A 17,156-nucleotide genomic window follows, 5' to 3' on the forward strand; every position below is an offset into this window, starting at 1 on the left:
TTCATAAATAAAACGTTTGGAATTTGTTTTAAATATTTTTTATTTTTGCACTAAACTAAAGTTCAACAGGTTGTTTTTTGTATTTTTATTAATTTATAATTTTCGGTTTATCGCTTTTTTACGAACGTACGAACTAATTAACTTAAAAATTATTATTTTTACAACTGAAGACGAAAATGTGCTGCTCGGAAAGATAATCTCTTAGGCTAAATATCGTACCTATGACAATCAGTTTTTAACGTACAGAACGGGGCCCAAATGGAGCTCTTTTACAATTTGCAATGTATCTTTGTGATTTTAAATTTTATTTCAAAATTTTTTAAATTTTAGTGTTTTTGTTTTTTTTTTTTAGAAAATTCTTATGCTATTTTGTTTCCCAACAAACCGTAATTCATGCAACTCTTTCTCCCATTCTCTTAAGTTGGATCTTCGCATAGCGCCTAATTTCCAATCTAATGCATTTCTGCTTTACATTAACAACTACAAAAACATTTGCGATTTACAATTGCTAAAAACTATAAAATTTGTTGTTTATATGCATACGTTTGTAATTATTGTATTCTATTAATTAGAATTATAATTAATTACGGTAATTTTAATGCGTACGCCTCGCCTTGCCTCGCCGCTGTTGACTTTCTTCCTAACACTCATTTTCATTCTTTGTGGTTTAATTTTGCTTGAAACTTATTTAATTGCTTTGTGAATGTTACACAAAATCTCTAAAAGTAATATATGCATAATTTAATAAAGTTAGGCATATAATTTAAAGCATTTTCTTTCTTTGTAATACAAAAATATAATAATAATAATAATAACTACAACGGAATTGGATAGAGTGTGCGACATACTTACTATTATAAGTAGCATATAATTTATGTATTTCTAGTGGATATTCCTTTATCCCGTTTTTTTTTGTTTTTGGCAAAGAATGGATTAATGGGAGGACTAAGAATCTCTTGTTTTTGCTGATTTAGTTATGGTTTTAGTTCGTGACTGCCTCATTATCTGCTAGAATAAAATGCGCTAAGTAGCTCTTGAAATTGCTAAATGCTTGGGCTTCGTTTTTAATTGAGTTTAATTTAGAGCTTAGGGCCTACGAGTAATTAAATTACAGTTAGTAGTTGACGCCGCCCGACGACAGCTGCATTTAAAATTTATTTGTATGTATCTCTCACTTCCCCTCTGTCTATCTTGCATTATATTAAAAATATAACAACTAGTGCCCCTAGTAGCTGGCCTCGTGACCGGCTAAAATGTACAGATCATGTCCCTCCTCGCTGCCCAGCGAACCAGTGCGCAACAGTTGACTCTCCAAGGCGACAACCCTGTAAAGAATATGAGTTAAGTATATTGGGTAATGATTTGGGAGTAACACTCACTTATCACTGCCCAGCAGCCTATAGGTGCGACTCATGTCCTTGATCTCCTGCGTTATTTCGCCGTTGCGCAGCGACTTGCCCTGCATGCCGTGCTTGTGGAATGCTAATACACTGTCCGGTAGACAAACTGCAAGAGGATTACAATTGTTAACAATAGTGGATACATCAATTGCTAATGTGTTAATCCTCGCTTACCAATACTGTCCACATTGAAATCAAAATTGAGTTGGGCAACCATTTTCTTGTGCTGCTTGGGATTGCCCTGAAGTGTGACCACCTGCATTACATTGCCATAGCAGACGAGAATGGCGTCCTTATCCACCTGGTGGACGCGCACCACCTTTAGCAGGTCGCGACGCGGCACCATCGTGGCCATGGCGTCATACTCCAGATCCTCTGAGTGGAACCAACTGGCACCTGTCAAATAAAATTAAATATCATTAAAATGCTGTTAATTTAATGACAGAGCTGCTCAAAACTGCAATCAATTTAATAGCAATCCACTATGGACAATTTTATAATTTAGGTATCATAAAGTTCAAGATTTGGAGCTAGTATAATTAAAAGTAGATACTTTAAGTGTTGAACTAAAATTTTAGACTTTTTACCAATATATTGAATTTTTTGGTGAGGCTGATGGTCCAATTTCAAAAAAAAATTATATTAATCCAGTCTATTTAACATGCAAAATAAATTTCAAGTCTCTAACTTTATATTTAGAGTTTATGCCGGAATAATCCAAATATCGCCGAAGGGCAATCGCAAAATTTATATAAAGTATTCAATCTTTTATGATTGAAACCAAAAATGTTTAAATTTAATTTAATTGTAAAAGTTGCAATAGGCAACAAATTTTTAAGTAAATTATGCAAACAATTATTACAAAGATTTGGTTAAAATAACTAATCAAATCAAGATCTTTGATCTGTCCTTATTAAATTTGTCAACTGACTTTAAAATTGGCTCCTATGTAACATATAAGCAGAATTCTTGAATTTTACGGAATTGCAATTAAAAATATTGAATTAATTAATAACTGAAATCAGAATGAGTTTCCAATCATTTGTTTTAAATTGATAATAGATAATAATTTGTACTATCATAATAAATGCAATCAAATCAGTAGCAGCAATATTGATTTTGAGCATGATTGCAGTTTCTTATAGCTTTGATCAATGGGAACAACTGTCAACTGACTGTTCATGTTGATGAGCTCCAGTTTGAGGCAGCCGTTGAGGGCCTTGCGTACGCCCGTGCACACAATGGGATACTCCAGTTCCGGCGTGATGATCATCTCAAAGACCGGCGTATGGCCATTCTGAACGCATCCATAGCCTCCGCCTAGAATACTTGTGGCGGGCCAATCGCAATGCTTGAGCAACATGAACTTGTTGAGGGGATCGTACCACTGCATCAGGAATATGCCACTGGGTGTCGCTCCGCACAGATACTTGTAGCCGTTGTACGGATTGCGAGTGACGCAGCACTGTGTGCAGCCCTTGGTGTCCGGAACTTTGGTGGTCAGGGCAAATTTGCGCGGCACCAGACGCTCGGGTATCTTGTTCATGTGGAGCGAGAAGCGCACCGTCTGCTTCGAGTGCAACGCGACCAGATCATGGCGGTAAAGCTGGCAGGATTTGCCGGATAGACTCATGAGGACATCCTTGATCACATACAGCCAGGTGGTGCGACGTGGGAACAGTTGATCAATGGTCGCATCGTGGAGCTCGTTCATGTTGAGGTTGTAAATGCCCTCCTCGGCTCCGATCAACAGATGCTGATCCCGTGTCTCCGGATGAATCCACGAGGCGGTACAGTGCACTCGCAGTGGGCATCCATTGAAGATCTTTGAGAAACAGGCGCCCATGTGCACCTTGGGCGTCGGTGGCAGACCATTGGAGATGGGCCTGGGCGGCGTATGACGACGCCGATGAGAACGCTTTGGCGGCACAGGCGGCGTATTGTTCAGCAGATCCGGTTGCGCCTCTTTCTCCACTGCGAGGGGAGTGGGAAAAATTGAATGATTAAAATTGTTGATTTTAATTAAGCATTCAACCCAAAGAGTCCTTTTCCCACTATCAAAAGTCTTTATTTTATATTGTAGTTAGTAGTAAACAGTTGTAGTTTTTTCTTGCATCAAATATTGAATCAGTTAAAACTTTGTGAATACGACAAAAATGGTTGTTCTTTTATAAATTAAAATTATTTTTTTTCGTTAAGAAAAACTTTTATTTTCTTTTTATTTTTTATTTTTTACTATTATTTAAAATAAATAAATAAATTGTGATAGCAAAAGACAAGCTTATTTGTTACAATAAACATAGATATAAATTCAATTGAGATTTCTCTAAAAAAACTGTTTTATGGACATAAGACATTGACATTATGGGTGAATTAAAAATAATGCATCAATCGGTTGTTAAAATTGTAATCTACGACGAATTCTAATTGCCCCAGCAACCATGGGTCTAAAATTCAAATCGAGCGTGCCATTTTCAAAGTAAAACTATCGGTATTATATATTTTGATAATGGTCTGTTGGCGACGGACTACCTCTAATAAAAAAACCCCCAAATATAGGGCAATTTATTTAGGGTTACGAATTAGTTGTTTTAGCAAACATAAGTTTCGTAAAAGATTTAATAAAAAAAGTAGGGTATCCTCGAAAGTCGGATACCCTGAGCCCCAGTAGGATACCCCAGCTATTTGATATATGGAACCGTATTAAACCAAATTTGGTCAGAATGTACAAAACCAACTTAAACGCATATTCAGGGGTGTCACAGAAAGCGAAACCAACCGAAAATCTTTCAAAACTTCATACATTTTTGGGACATTTTCCGTTGGTTTCGTTTTCTGTGGCACCCCTGGTACTAACAGTTTGGTTAAGATATCTCAATAAACAAAAAACTTTATCATACTAAGAGTTAAATTTCGATTGAGCGTCTCTATTGCAGCTATATGATATAGTGGAACCATATTTGAACCAAATATGGTCAGGTTGTATAATACCAGCCCAGATGCATATTCTGTCAGTTTTGTTTAGATATCTAAAAAAAAAAGAACTTTTTATACCCAGAGCCCATTGAAAATGGGCGAAAAATGGTATAATGTGTTTGGCAGAATGTATATAACATGCAGAATGTATGTAACATCCGTCTGTCTGTCCATCTGACTGTCTGTCCGTCTGTTTGAACGCGTCGATTTCAGAGACCATAAGAGCTAGAGACTTCAAACTTGGTATGTAGGTATCGGGATATCATAGGCAGATCAAGTTATTTTGTATATTTGGATCGGACCACTAAATCATATAGCTGCCATTAAACGATACATCGAAAATGAAGTTTTAGTATGCAATAATAATAAAAAATTTAATAATACCTATACCGGAACCGGAGCCAGAACCGATATTTGTTTCGGTTTGATTCCCTGGTTGCAATATTTTCAAAATGTAGTTGGAATATTTATTTATTTTAGTTTTTTCATTGAATTTTTCTTCATTTTTATTTAACTGATTTAACTGAGGTACTACTCAACTCACCCTCGTCATCGTCCTGGGCACCGCCGTCGCTGAGGCTGCGCGTTCGCGACGACTTGCCCATGTCATTAAGCAGTCCAATCAGCTGATCCATTGAGCTATGGCGACGCGGTGAGTCCTCCACTCCATTCTAAAGAGGGGATGAATGATTCTGAGAACTGCAAGATGATTTAGCTGCAGTTACTCACCTGGTTGCTCTCGTTACGGTAATCACAGTTGCTGTTCTCACTCGTTCCTGCCGCTCCCGCTCCCGTTGCCGTCTGTGGTGTCTCTGTGCTGCTGGCAGCGCTGCTCCGCAGTAGATTCTGGTAGAGATGGGATGAGTTGCCCGCTGTGGCACCAGCACCAGTTGCTGTGGATGCTGCAGTCTCAGCCGCTGCAGCTGCTGTGCTTGTGGAGGCGCAGTTGGAATGCATGAAGCCATCACCGGCTGACTGAGTGACAATCGGAGGCGTGGCACTGACCTCATGCTTGTCCAGGCCATTGCTGCCACCGATTCCGCCGCCGACTGCATCGCCGCTGGAATTATCGAGGAGTAGTAGGCGATTATAAAACGATGCTGTTGACGCTGCTGCTGCTGTTGTTGTTGCTGCTGCTGTTGTGCTGCTGGATGCGAGCGATGTTGATGAAAGCAACCCAAGACCAAGACCAAGGCCAAGGCCAAGACCATGACCATCAGCACTATAAGATGATGCTTGAGCGGCTGAGCTGACCGCAGCCGCCGCCGAGCGATAGTTGCTGCTATGACGCAAATAATGCGCAGCGGAGGCGGAGCAGCCGGCACCTGAGCCAGAGCCAGAGCCCGAGCCAGCGGCGGTAGGAGCAACACCCAAACCGAGAGGAGCTGCATTATTCATAGCAATGTCAACGTCCAGACTGATATCGTCATCGCCATCGCCATCGCCAATGCTGGTCGTACGCAAATTGGATAAGCCCAGATAGGCGCTCAATCCGGGCATGGAGGCCAGCGAGGCGGACATGCTCAAGGGATTCGGATTGGAATTGGAATTTGAATTGGCATTGGAATTACAGTTCGAGTTGGAGCTTGAGTTGGAGTTGACCGATGTGGCCAAGGCGCTGCTGGTGCTGGACGAAGTCAGTGCACTGCTTGATTGGTGGTTAAGATGGTGGTGGTGATTGTGGTTGTGCTGTGTGCCAGTTGCAGTGCCCAAATGTAGCTGTTGTTGTTGTTGTTGTTGCTGTTGTTGATGATGATGATGATGATGATGGTGGTGATGATGATAATGGCCTCCACCGTTGCCGCTGTCGATTACGCTGGCGCGGCTGCTGTTGCCGCTGCCTCCGCCTCCGCCTCCGCCACCGTTACCGCCGACTCCTCCTGCTCCGCCCCCATTTATGGAGGCCATGCCCCCACCTCCACCTCCGCTTGCAACGGCGCCTCCAGCGACGCCATTGTGGGCGCAACTGCACTCGGCACCGAGTGCCGAATCTTTGGTGTCGTTCAATGGTAATGTTGCTCTAAGAGCGAGACAGACCGAAGAGAGACGCGTTTGGAAGAGAAAGAGAGAAAGAGAAAGCCAAAGGTGTTTGAGCTTCTTTCGTTGAAACACGCACAACAAACATACACTTTAGTGGTCATCCCTCTAGGAGGGACTGGGCAAACGTTGGCTGGGGTGAGAGGAGGGGTTAAGTGTTGCAACTGTTGTGTTTAGTAATGGGGCAGTTGCAGGTGTGTGTGGAGTGTTGGGTGGCTGTCAGTTGCATGCCCTTTCCTCTCAGACAGGTTACAGTATGCGTGTGCGTGTGTGTGTGTGTGTCTCCCTCTCTCTCCCATTGGGTGAATAAGGAGATGTGCCTCAGACTACACTAACTAATAGAATTATTTGACCAAAACAGTCGTCTTACTTTTTATTTCTTATTTTTAACAATGTAAAATGTAGAGAATACATCAGAAATCGGCAACTGTTCGTCTAAGTGCTTGTGCGTCTTTTTGGCGCCACTTTCTAAAACATAACTGTTTGAGCACAGCGAGCAGCAAGAGCAAAGACGTGCCTGCTTGTAAATTATTTACTATGTAGTTTTTAATTTTAAATATAAAAAAAAACACTATATAAAATGTTATGTAATTAAAATGAAATTAATTTTAACGTTTAAAGATTTAAATTTAACAAAATCTAATTATTTAATAACACTTTTAGGAAACGGTTTGCAACAAAGTTCATAGAAGAATTTCGATATTATTAATTATTTGCCTTATTTATATATATTTTTAAAAAAATATTACACTGTTTAAAATTCGAAATAAATAATAGGAAAGACAATTGTCTGTTTTGTCAAAACAATGATGTCAACTAGTGTACTTCTTATGCTTCTTCTTATAGTTTAAATGGTGCTGGTGGTTCTAGTTGTTATTTGTGTTAGCGTGCAGGATTGAAAATAAGACTTTAAGAGCTCGCCATGACGAATTTAGAAAGGATTAACAAACGTTTGAAGATATTAACTCAATTATTGTCTCGCCACTTGTGCTTTTTGTGGTTGTTTATTGTTTCTCTTATTGTTGTTGTTGTTGTTATTGTGTTTTGTTGAGTAGACACAATATAAATAAATGAGTCATAAGTTATGCATGAGATGCAAAACAAATGCGAATCAAATACACTCAACAAAAACACACATACACTCTCATATTCACATGCAAATTTTCACAAACACACACACACACATACATGCTCCACATAGAAAATTGCCACGCACATGAATGCACATAAAAAACAGAAAACATAGAGAGGAAAAGAGAAAATGAAACAACATGAAGAAAATGCTGGAAAATTAATTCTTCATAAACGAAAAGTAAAAGATTTTCCAAATAAAATGCGAAATGAGACGAACATAAAATGCAGCAGCAGCAAGAAAAACTAGTAGAGTCTGCTAGACTTGAATATACCCAGTAAGCTTTGCTAATGAGCTAAGAAATTTAAAAACTAAATATATCTTTAGTATCTTAATCTGTTAAAGATATAAAACTGCTGAATTATGTTAATAGAACCAAAGATAAACCGACTCTTTCGGCTAATGCAGTCTCTTTAAACCCTCTTTAAACATGTTGTGAAAAAATATACCCGTTTTAAGAGTTATGTAATTTGTACTGGGTATCGAATAGAAAATAAATGTGCTGTAAAATGTTAGCAGCAGGTGTTGCTGCCTTCAGAAAAGATGGGCGTGAAACAGTGGGAAGAAAGTGGAAAAGATGGAATAGAGTTGTCTGTTCATTCGTAAATTAGTTTCTTGGATTGTCTGTAAACATAATTGCAATTTGTTCGTCCTGAGGCACGCAATGTCTCAACTTATCAGTTCTTCAATTAGCACAAGAGTGTCAGAGAAAATAAAGGAGCGGGGAGTGCGTTGGAAAGAGAGTGAACTTTTTATACATTTGAAAATTCTTTGCTATTTGGTCTAATAGAAAAAGTTACGCTTGTGCGCATATTTTAACAAGCTTTGCATTCTATTTAGTAAAATGTTTGCTTCAGGCAAATGAAAATTGCTCAAATAAAAGCAACGAAAGAAATGGATTATTTTGCTGTCTATCTAAAGGGTTCCACAGGGTAAATAAATATATATATATATTGTATTTTCAGTCACATTAAAATCACCAAAGAAATATAAAAGTGTAGTCCCCCATTTTTTAATTCAATATAAAATGAATATATTAAATGTATTTTAAATTATATTTTAAGATATGAGTTTTGGCAGAATATATTTTTTTTGTTTTACAAAACCAAACCAAAATTGTAGATTTAAAACTGCAAATACTTTTACTAAGGATAACATAAATTTAACTAAGCTTGCGGATTATGAACGGAATTTTAAATGGTTGATATTTTGCTCTTGGTCCACCAAAAAGACAAACTAGTATTCTTGGTAATTGTTGTGTGTTTAAAAATTACTGATGTTTTTTACAAATTTCCCACATTGCTTTCCCCAAATTTTCTCAAAAAAAAAATAAAAATAAACATTGTCTTATTGTCTTATAAACAAGCATCATTATGGAAATATATATAGGGAATCCTCTCTTAAAATTCATTAAACAAATGTCTCCTCTGCCAGAATTCTTACAAAAATGAACAAACAAACAAACAAATAAATAAAGAAAGCAAACACACGCTTACCCTGGGATTATTGGCACTAGTTAGCCGCGCCAATAATAATAATAACAATAAAAGCAATGTGCGGACAACCATTGGCACACTCACACACACATTCACATAAAATAAATAAACAGTAAAAATTGAAAAAGGGTCGAAATGCTTTGGGGTCACGAATAGGCGACAAATGGAGCGTGTTCCTTTGAGCCTGTTTAGACCGTAAAGTTTCGTGTTTTGAGCGATCGCAAATTTGTTGTGAGATTTGTTCTTAGATGTCGTATTATGTGTGTTTGCTGTGCATAACTTAGTTATGAGGCGTGCACAGTGCGTATGCGTAATGTGCGTACTAGACAAAAAGCAAATTACGTATACGTACAGCAAAAGTTTTACCGAATAGAGACACAACAACATACAATAGACAATACACAAAACAAAAGACAATACACACAATGTAACAAAGTAACAAAAAGTAAGAGAGACAACCACAAATAATGATAGAAAGAGAGGTGGAAATTGTATAGAAAAATCTTAACTTAATATGAGTTGAATGAAAGTTAACAATAACCGAAAAAAAACAATGCAGGATGAAATTGTTTAAGAATAAAAACTGAGCTGATGATAATGCTGCTTACTTGACTAAGAAACACACTGAGGGAATTAAACTTAACACTAACTTAAAGTAAGAACATCAACCGTTAGTTTACAATACGTTTGCGTGTTGTGTGTGTAGAAGTATTGGTAAATGTTGGAGGTGGGGTGTTGTTTCTAGGGTGTCAGTTGCCCAGCTATGTCTAATTTGGGTTTTTCGTTTTCGCATTAGAAATTAATTCATGTGTAGTTACCTTAGCTTTAGTTCCTCATCAATATACTGTAAGAGGCTCCTACAAAAATCAAACACATAAAAATATACGAAAAAAGAAAACGAAGAAAATAAAAAAGAAATCGTGGTTAAGATTCCAGTTCAAAAACAAAATGAAAGAAAAAAATTATGTAATAAACAGTAACAAATCAAAAATCATTCAAAATCGCCCCAGATATTGTTATAGAAAAATATCGAATAAAATATTTGAACTAGCATTAAAACTACAGCCAGAATTTGTAGATGAAGCATTACGAAATCCTTTGATGAATCAACTAATTATATTTATAAAATTATGATAGCTTTTTATTTGTACATTTCGGTGTTGATTTGCTGCAAAATTAAGTAAGAGGCAAAGCAAAGAAAAGGCGACAAGAAAAACACGCCTCGGGATCAGGCAAACCGTGCAAAAAAAGTTAAATAGAAAATTGGGAAAATACTTAGAAAAGGAAGAAAAAAGGCGACAAGATGATGAGAAAAAATGCTGCCTCTCACACTCTCTTGGCTGTTACGGCCAATTAAACGCATTAGCCAATTTTCAAAGGCCATAATTTGTTTTAATATCACATTTTCCAGCACATAAATGAAAGCTAAACCCAAAATGGGTATATTAAAAACAAGATGAGGAAAATAACAAATCAAGGAAAACAGCAAAAATATGAGCTCATATTTTCTCAGTACTTTGGGCCAATTAATGTTGTTTGTTGCTTGTTGTTTGGTGTTTGAATTACTTGGAATATCCTAAAAGCAAACTTCTGGGACGCCACTTAGAGCAGTGCTCTTAGAAGTGGGCGTGGCAGTTCGCCAAGTAAGCGCTTTTTTGGCAACACATCAGCATTGATGCTGTCAATTTAATGGGGACAATAAAAATAAGTGAAGAAGTAACAAAGCCACAACATGAGGCAAGATGGATCCTGGCAAGTGGCTCAAACTCATGAGCATAAGCAAAAGGTAAAAAGGATTTTGACAATGTAATCGTGTAATATAACTTATGGGGCAGCTGAGCGTACAACGTGGCGTATGTGTGCTGCGCGAGTTTTCTTCTAATTGATTTCATTGCAAATGTTGCAATTTTCATTTATTGTATAGCATTTTCATTCTTTTCTTTTACTTTCCAACTCGCTGCCACTCTTGAGTCGAGCAAAATAAATAGCCAGGGAGCTTAGCTACAAATTGCAGCATTGCCACTGGGTGGCAAGATGGAGGAAATTCAACTGCCACAGCCGAGTGGTAATTATTTATCACGGCGTAATCCACGTTGCAGGCACGTAACGCGAACGAGTAACTTCAATTGTGTGTACGTGTCTTTCACTCTTTGAAAGTGTGTGTGTGTGTCAGTGTGTGTGCATGCAACAATATGCGGCAAGTACAAGTAGTAAGCACAGCTCTGGCACACGTGCAACTCAGGCCAATGAAGCTGTGCCTTGTTGAGAGGCGCGTGCCTCGACGCCTGTGTCAAATATGCCACCAAATGTGTGGCAAGCTGCAAGCTGCAGGTGGCAAGCACTGTCGCAAATTCTACAGGCAGCCAAGGCTAAAGCTAAATGTCATTAACGCGACAGACACAAAAGAGCTGCGACTGCGGAAGCAACAACTTGGCTGTGCCACAAAAAGCGGCACGGCAACAAAACGAGCAATTCTCTAGCGAGGCAGCTTTGAGCCAGACTCTAACCTTAAGGACATGTTCATAATCAAAGTGCCGCTGCAGCTCGGTCGCTCTATCGATGGACTACTAAAAGAAAAATACAGAGAGAGATAGGGAGAGTAATAGAAACAGTGTGAGAACAAGAGGCAACATACAAGATGAGCGAGAGGCAATGAAAGAATCAGCAATTTTCCAGGTGAGCTTTTCTGTATGCATATCTCAGGGACCGAGAATGACTGTTAAATGGAACCAAATTTAAACTAAAGAAATAAATCATTTTTAATTCGAATTTAAGATTTTTAATAATAATACTAATATTGTACAATATTTAATATTTTTTTAAGTTTCGATATACAATTTTTTTATATTCAATTTATTTTTACCTACAACTTATTTAAGATTTTAAAAAAGTTTCAAAATAACTCTTAATTGCAACTGTAAGTAAAGTAAAAATCGTAGATCATTCTGTAACTTTTAAATACAAATTGAAATTTAATTATTATTCTGCAATTTTAAGATACAAATTTCAAAAGAAATGTTGTAAGCAATATATAACAAATTGAAACTGAATTGATATGTCGCAATTTTGATTTGAAAATTTATAACAGTTACGGTCCCTGGTTTATAAGCATGTTTATGTATGGGCGTATTTGTGAGTGTATATGTTTTGTATGTATGAATTAAAAACAAATGACAATCTAAAGCAGTTAACGAAAGGCAGCAAATGCAACAAATATTCAAAGCTGTAGCAAAGTTTCAGGCAACGCGACTCAAGTAACTGTTATACACATACTGTTATAAGTATATATGTATTATATGTGGAAATGTTATAGTATATTCTGGGCCAACTTACATGTCACTTGGCAACGTTTCGGGACTAGAAGAACGCTCGTACCACGTCGAGTTCGTCATCATGCCTGCAGAAAGTAACAAAGAGTAAAGAATAAAAAGAAAGAGGAACAGAGAGATACAGGGTGATGGAGACGTAATTAATAGTGAGTTCCATTTGGGCCAGGTGATGAAATTGCTAACTTGCCTGTCTTGAGCGTGTGATTCTGAGCTGGAATCCCATTGGTGCGCGACGTCATCTTGCTGGCAATGCGCTGTGGAACGCCGGCAACTGTCTGTGAAAGGAGAGGGAGAGAGAGAGAGAGAGAGAGAGAGAGAGTGTTAGCAAGAGGACAGATAAAGTTATTGAGTTAGAGAGCAGACTTAGGCGGAGGGTTAGCCAAAGTGCCGTTATGATCCATCGTCAGGCAGTGACAAAGTTTTCAAGTTTCTGATAAAATCTCATAAATCAAAATCAAAATCATATTCGCCTTTTGCCCAGAGCCCAGAGCCACAGTGTTGCCTTACTTTAAGGCATTTAGGCAAAAACTTGGCGCTAAGTAAAATTTGAATATACACAAGTATATACAGTGGGGAGCAAAAGTGAGTACAAGTTCACAATCTTTGTCTTTCGTCATTCACAATAGCAAAACAATAAAAGCAACGGCCAAAATATGATTTTTTTTATATTTATCATATAATTTGTAAAAAATATGAGTAACTAGCAAACCTAATATATGTTAGTTGTATTCAAAGAGTTTAAAATAAAAATAAATAAAATTTGTGACGAACAAAATTCAGTTTAATCTAAAAATTTTAATTAAAAATATAAATTAATAAAATAAAAAGCGAAAATTGGCATTGTGCACTGTGAGCAAAATGTAAGCTAAAAAACCTTATTTCACCTATAAAATGTTACCTGAGTACTTAAGATAAAAAGTTCAAAGGTAAAGGTGCCTTAAAGCACTCTAACACACCTTTCCAATGATATATAGGACATATCTGTAGCTTCTATGGTTTGAAAACTGTTGAGTTATAAATTTTAGCGGGATTTAGCGTTTTACCGCTAAACTAGCGGTTTTTTCAATAAGTCGTAGAACAAACATTTCTAGATTTTCGCTTCTTTAGCGCGTTGATGCAAACGGAAAAACAGACAAACAAACAAACTGACTTTTCATTTCATTTTGAGAAGTCCACTAAAATGTGCCAATTTATTTATCTTTTGACCAGTTATCGGATTTGGGTGATCGAGGTATCAATCGGCGCGTATTTTTAATTAGAATTTTTAAAAAAAGGCCCCAACAGCCCCATTAGCTGCAATCATTTAATGACCCAGGTGAATTAGAGAAAGTTTTGGTATGCCATTTTAGTTAGGACTAAACCTTTTGATCGGTATATAACTTGATCTGATCGGACAGTCATAGAAAATTTTCCAAGTTAGCTGTATATATTGCTAGTCGCCTTTTGCACCCTGCTTTCGTCACTAGCGCGAACTGCCGTCCGCCGTGTACAAGTGGAGTGGAATCAAATTCCAAAATACATATTTGAGAATATGGTAGAGAATGTACCAAAGTTTATAAATTAAGAAAAACAGAAATTTCTTTTCTATGTCAAAATAATTTTAATTATTTGATCTCTTCAGTTTTCACGAAAAGTGCAAAAGTGAGTACATGCGAGTTCTTTTGGTTTTTTATTTTAAACTCTTTGAAAATAACTATTTTAGGCTTGCTTTTAGTGTTTTGTTATTGTGGATGACGAAAGACAAAGATAGTGAGCTTGTACTCACTTTTGCTACCCACTGTATGTGCAAGTCTGACACTCCTCCTTCCCCTCTTGGCCCTACCATCCATTCACCTCTCTTGGTTCGTGACAGGCAGTGAAAAGTTTTGCCTCAAAACATCCAAACAAATTGAAGATTTATGAGTTGACATGCGGCACACAAAATCTTACAAAAGCGTATCAAAAATGTGTCTCTTCCCTTAAATTTGCGTTTGTGAGTTCGGAATTTACATGTCTAGACTGTGGCATTAAGTTTTGACCTCCCAAATTACTGGGTATATAAGTTAGCATAAACTAGCTACAATTTTCATTTAAAAGTTAATAATAAAATAGTTTCTAGTTTGAATTTTTTTTTAGATTAAATAAAAAGCAAGTATATTACAAAGCGCACATATTTCAAATTTTAATTCTAGAATACAGAATATTTATTAAGCATATGCCAAAAATCTTTGAATGTTTTTAAAGATAAATCGTATTTTTCTAGCTTAAAGAAATTCTTTTAAAATCTGTCGCACAATTTAGGATAAAAGCAATATATCATTCAGCTGTCAAATAAATATAAAAAAATAAATTATAACAAACAAAATCGCAGTTTATGTCCACAAATCAAAGTTATATGAAATATTTTATATTTTATTTGGGCTTGACTCAACGGTTGTTATGCATAATTAATTATATTTTATCAACACACAGCCAAAAATGTTATTATTTCAAGAACCAAAAGAGTTTTTTATGTTTACCTAGCGATTTTTTCTCATTCATTTTAAATTTATTTTGTTTGTCTTTTTACTAAATTTAAGTTTATGTATTATATGTTTTGTCCATCTGCACAAAACTATAAGTTCATCTCTTAGAATTGGAATTATACTCTATTGTTTATCAATTAAGTATCAAAACTTTCCCCAATTTTTCAGACAGCAGTGGCAAGAGTTGCAAGTTGGCATATCATTAACGTGGCAGGCATTAGCTTTGGATAGCCACCATTATATTAAACTCCCAAGGTGTCTAATGGCCCACTAAATCTTCAATTTTGTACGCCACACAAAGCAAACTCGAAGTAAGTAAGAACGTGGCTCCGTTTCTGGCTCTGGTCTAGACTCTAGAGGCAACGAGGCAACACTAAAAGCGCAAATAAATTACATAAAAGGTGGCAAGTGGCTTTGCAACAAAGTCGTTGGCCTTGCCACAGTTTGAAGTGGACGGAAAAGGGACGGGACGGTAAAAGGGAAAGGGAGCATTGTCCTCACCTCCTCGTCGCCATCGAGACAATAATAGAATTGCTGATTGGGACTCTGGTACTTCAGGAGCAGCTCCTTTGCCACACGCTGTGGCATCTCGCACTGGACAAAAGGATGCTGCAACAGTCGCTCGGCGGTTGGCCGTTTCTTTGGATTCTTTGTCAGTGCGGTCTTGATGAAATTGTGAAACGTTGGACTCCATTTGTCCTTATTGCTCAGTGTGGGCGGCTTGAAGCCACTCTTTGACATCAGGAACAGGGCGCGCATTGGATGCAAATCGAACATTGGCGGTTGCAATTCAGCCAGTTCTATTATTGAAACGATAAAGGTTTAATACAGTCATCATTTCGAGATTAACTTGCATTGATTACTTACCAATTGCTGTTATGCCGCAGGCCCAAATATCACAAAGTTGATTGTAGCCGCCCTTTCGCTCCACAGCGGCCACCTCGGGAGCCATCCAATAGGGAGTGCCTGACAATGAGAGAAACAGAGAGAAAGAGAGAGAAAGAGATCAGAGATTGCATTATTATCGATTCGTATGCTAATTATCCCTTTATGCGAGTTTTCATTGCATTTTCCCCTTCAATTGTTCGTCATTTATTCATGTTGCCTTTTTGGCTGCTTTAATTTTAATTGAATTAACTTTATTGGCGCGATATGTGCTAATTATGCAGTAAACAATTTGCTGAATTATGCAATCCAACCGATTTATGGCCTGACACTGTGAATTACGCATACGCCATGTTGATGTCGTTTGTGTATGCGTGTGTGTGCGTGTTCCCGCTTTTAAATGTATTTATAATTGAATTAGGACAAAAATTCAATTAAATTTCGTACAATTTTCAACGTTTTGGAATTCCATATTCAATATGCAACGTTAAACGTTGAATGTAAAAGGTGACGCGTTGATAGCTGCCACAGTTGGCACACAATTTAATTAATAAGTGAGAGACGCGAACATAAACTGGCATCAGCCTGACTCAAGTGTCGTTTTATTAATTGCCACGTGTCAACAGTGTGAATGCCAATGTGAATGAGACCTGCGAATACCCTAAACGCAATCAGACGCTGCCAGTTGCACTTGGCATAGGGAAGATTATTTTTCAATCGAAAAATCTGTGTATGCAAACAACAAATTCACTTTGGAATCCTTTTCTCAATTGTTTACAATTTTTGCAACCTCTCATAGTTAATAACTATGATACAAATTCTAAATATAAATGCGATAAATACACACCTCTGATAGATAATAACTATAATAAATCTTCAAAATATACATTTCATTTTATCAACGCTTTTAAAAAGTGTATACAATGTTGCCTCATAGGACTTACAGCCAGAATGTTTTGCTAAACTGCTCCTTAACCTGATGTCAATGGGCAGTTAAGACTCTCACAGCCAACAGAGAGACAGACAGACAGACAGACGGACACAGTCAACCACATTTGTAGCTGTTGCCAAGTCATGGTTGTGGATGCTTGTTGCAAGGTGGCAACGATGACGTTGAACGACGCGTCGTTTGTTGTCGCTGACTTTTTAATGATACTAAACACAAACGTAAGCATCCTTTCGTATTTTTTTTATTTAATAATGAAACGCAGGCAGCTGTCGCCAACCCTTCTGGCTTGTATTGACAATGTGTGTGTGTTTTATTTGTCTTGTTTGTGGTTTCATATGCAGACACAGCAATAGACAGGGAGAACAGACAGACAGCCAGGCAGACAGACAGACAGACAACGTTTGTGTGCTTATCACCACATTTGTCACAGCAGCTGCGACAACAACAA

The 17,156-nt window shown here is 37.4% G+C and overlaps 1 protein-coding gene across 4 annotated transcripts in view; it reads right to left on the bottom strand.

Annotated features, from left to right (window-relative positions):
- Positions 1-416: 416 nt before the first annotated feature.
- Positions 417-17,156, bottom strand: part of LOC117784107 (mitogen-activated protein kinase kinase kinase kinase 5) — a 62,900-nt gene continuing 46,160 nt past the window's right edge. For 2 of the 4 annotated variants that reach the window (XM_034621732.1, XM_034621731.1), the window contains exons 4-14: positions 15,742-15,840; positions 15,376-15,674; positions 12,558-12,645; positions 12,375-12,438; positions 9,860-9,898; positions 5,106-6,396; positions 4,921-5,047; positions 2,577-3,374; positions 1,575-1,796; positions 1,380-1,506; positions 417-1,325 (exon numbers count right to left, since the gene is read on the bottom strand). In XM_034621732.1, coding sequence (XP_034477623.1) covers positions 1,226-1,325; positions 1,380-1,506; positions 1,575-1,796; positions 2,577-3,374; positions 4,921-5,047; positions 5,106-6,396; positions 9,860-9,898; positions 12,375-12,438; positions 12,558-12,645; positions 15,376-15,674; positions 15,742-15,840 — 3,254 coding nt within the window. In that variant the 3' untranslated portion in view covers positions 417-1,225. The remainder of the gene's footprint in view (positions 1,326-1,379; positions 1,507-1,574; positions 1,797-2,576; positions 3,375-4,920; positions 5,048-5,105; positions 6,397-9,859; positions 9,899-12,374; positions 12,439-12,557; positions 12,646-15,375; positions 15,675-15,741; positions 15,841-17,156) is intronic. The other 2 variants (XM_034621733.1, XM_034621734.1) reach the window with 2 other exon arrangements.

Source organism: Drosophila innubila, assembly GCF_004354385.1.
Source record: "Drosophila innubila isolate TH190305 chromosome 2R unlocalized genomic scaffold, UK_Dinn_1.0 1_C_2R, whole genome shotgun sequence".
NCBI lineage: Eukaryota > Metazoa > Arthropoda > Insecta > Diptera > Drosophilidae > Drosophila > Drosophila innubila.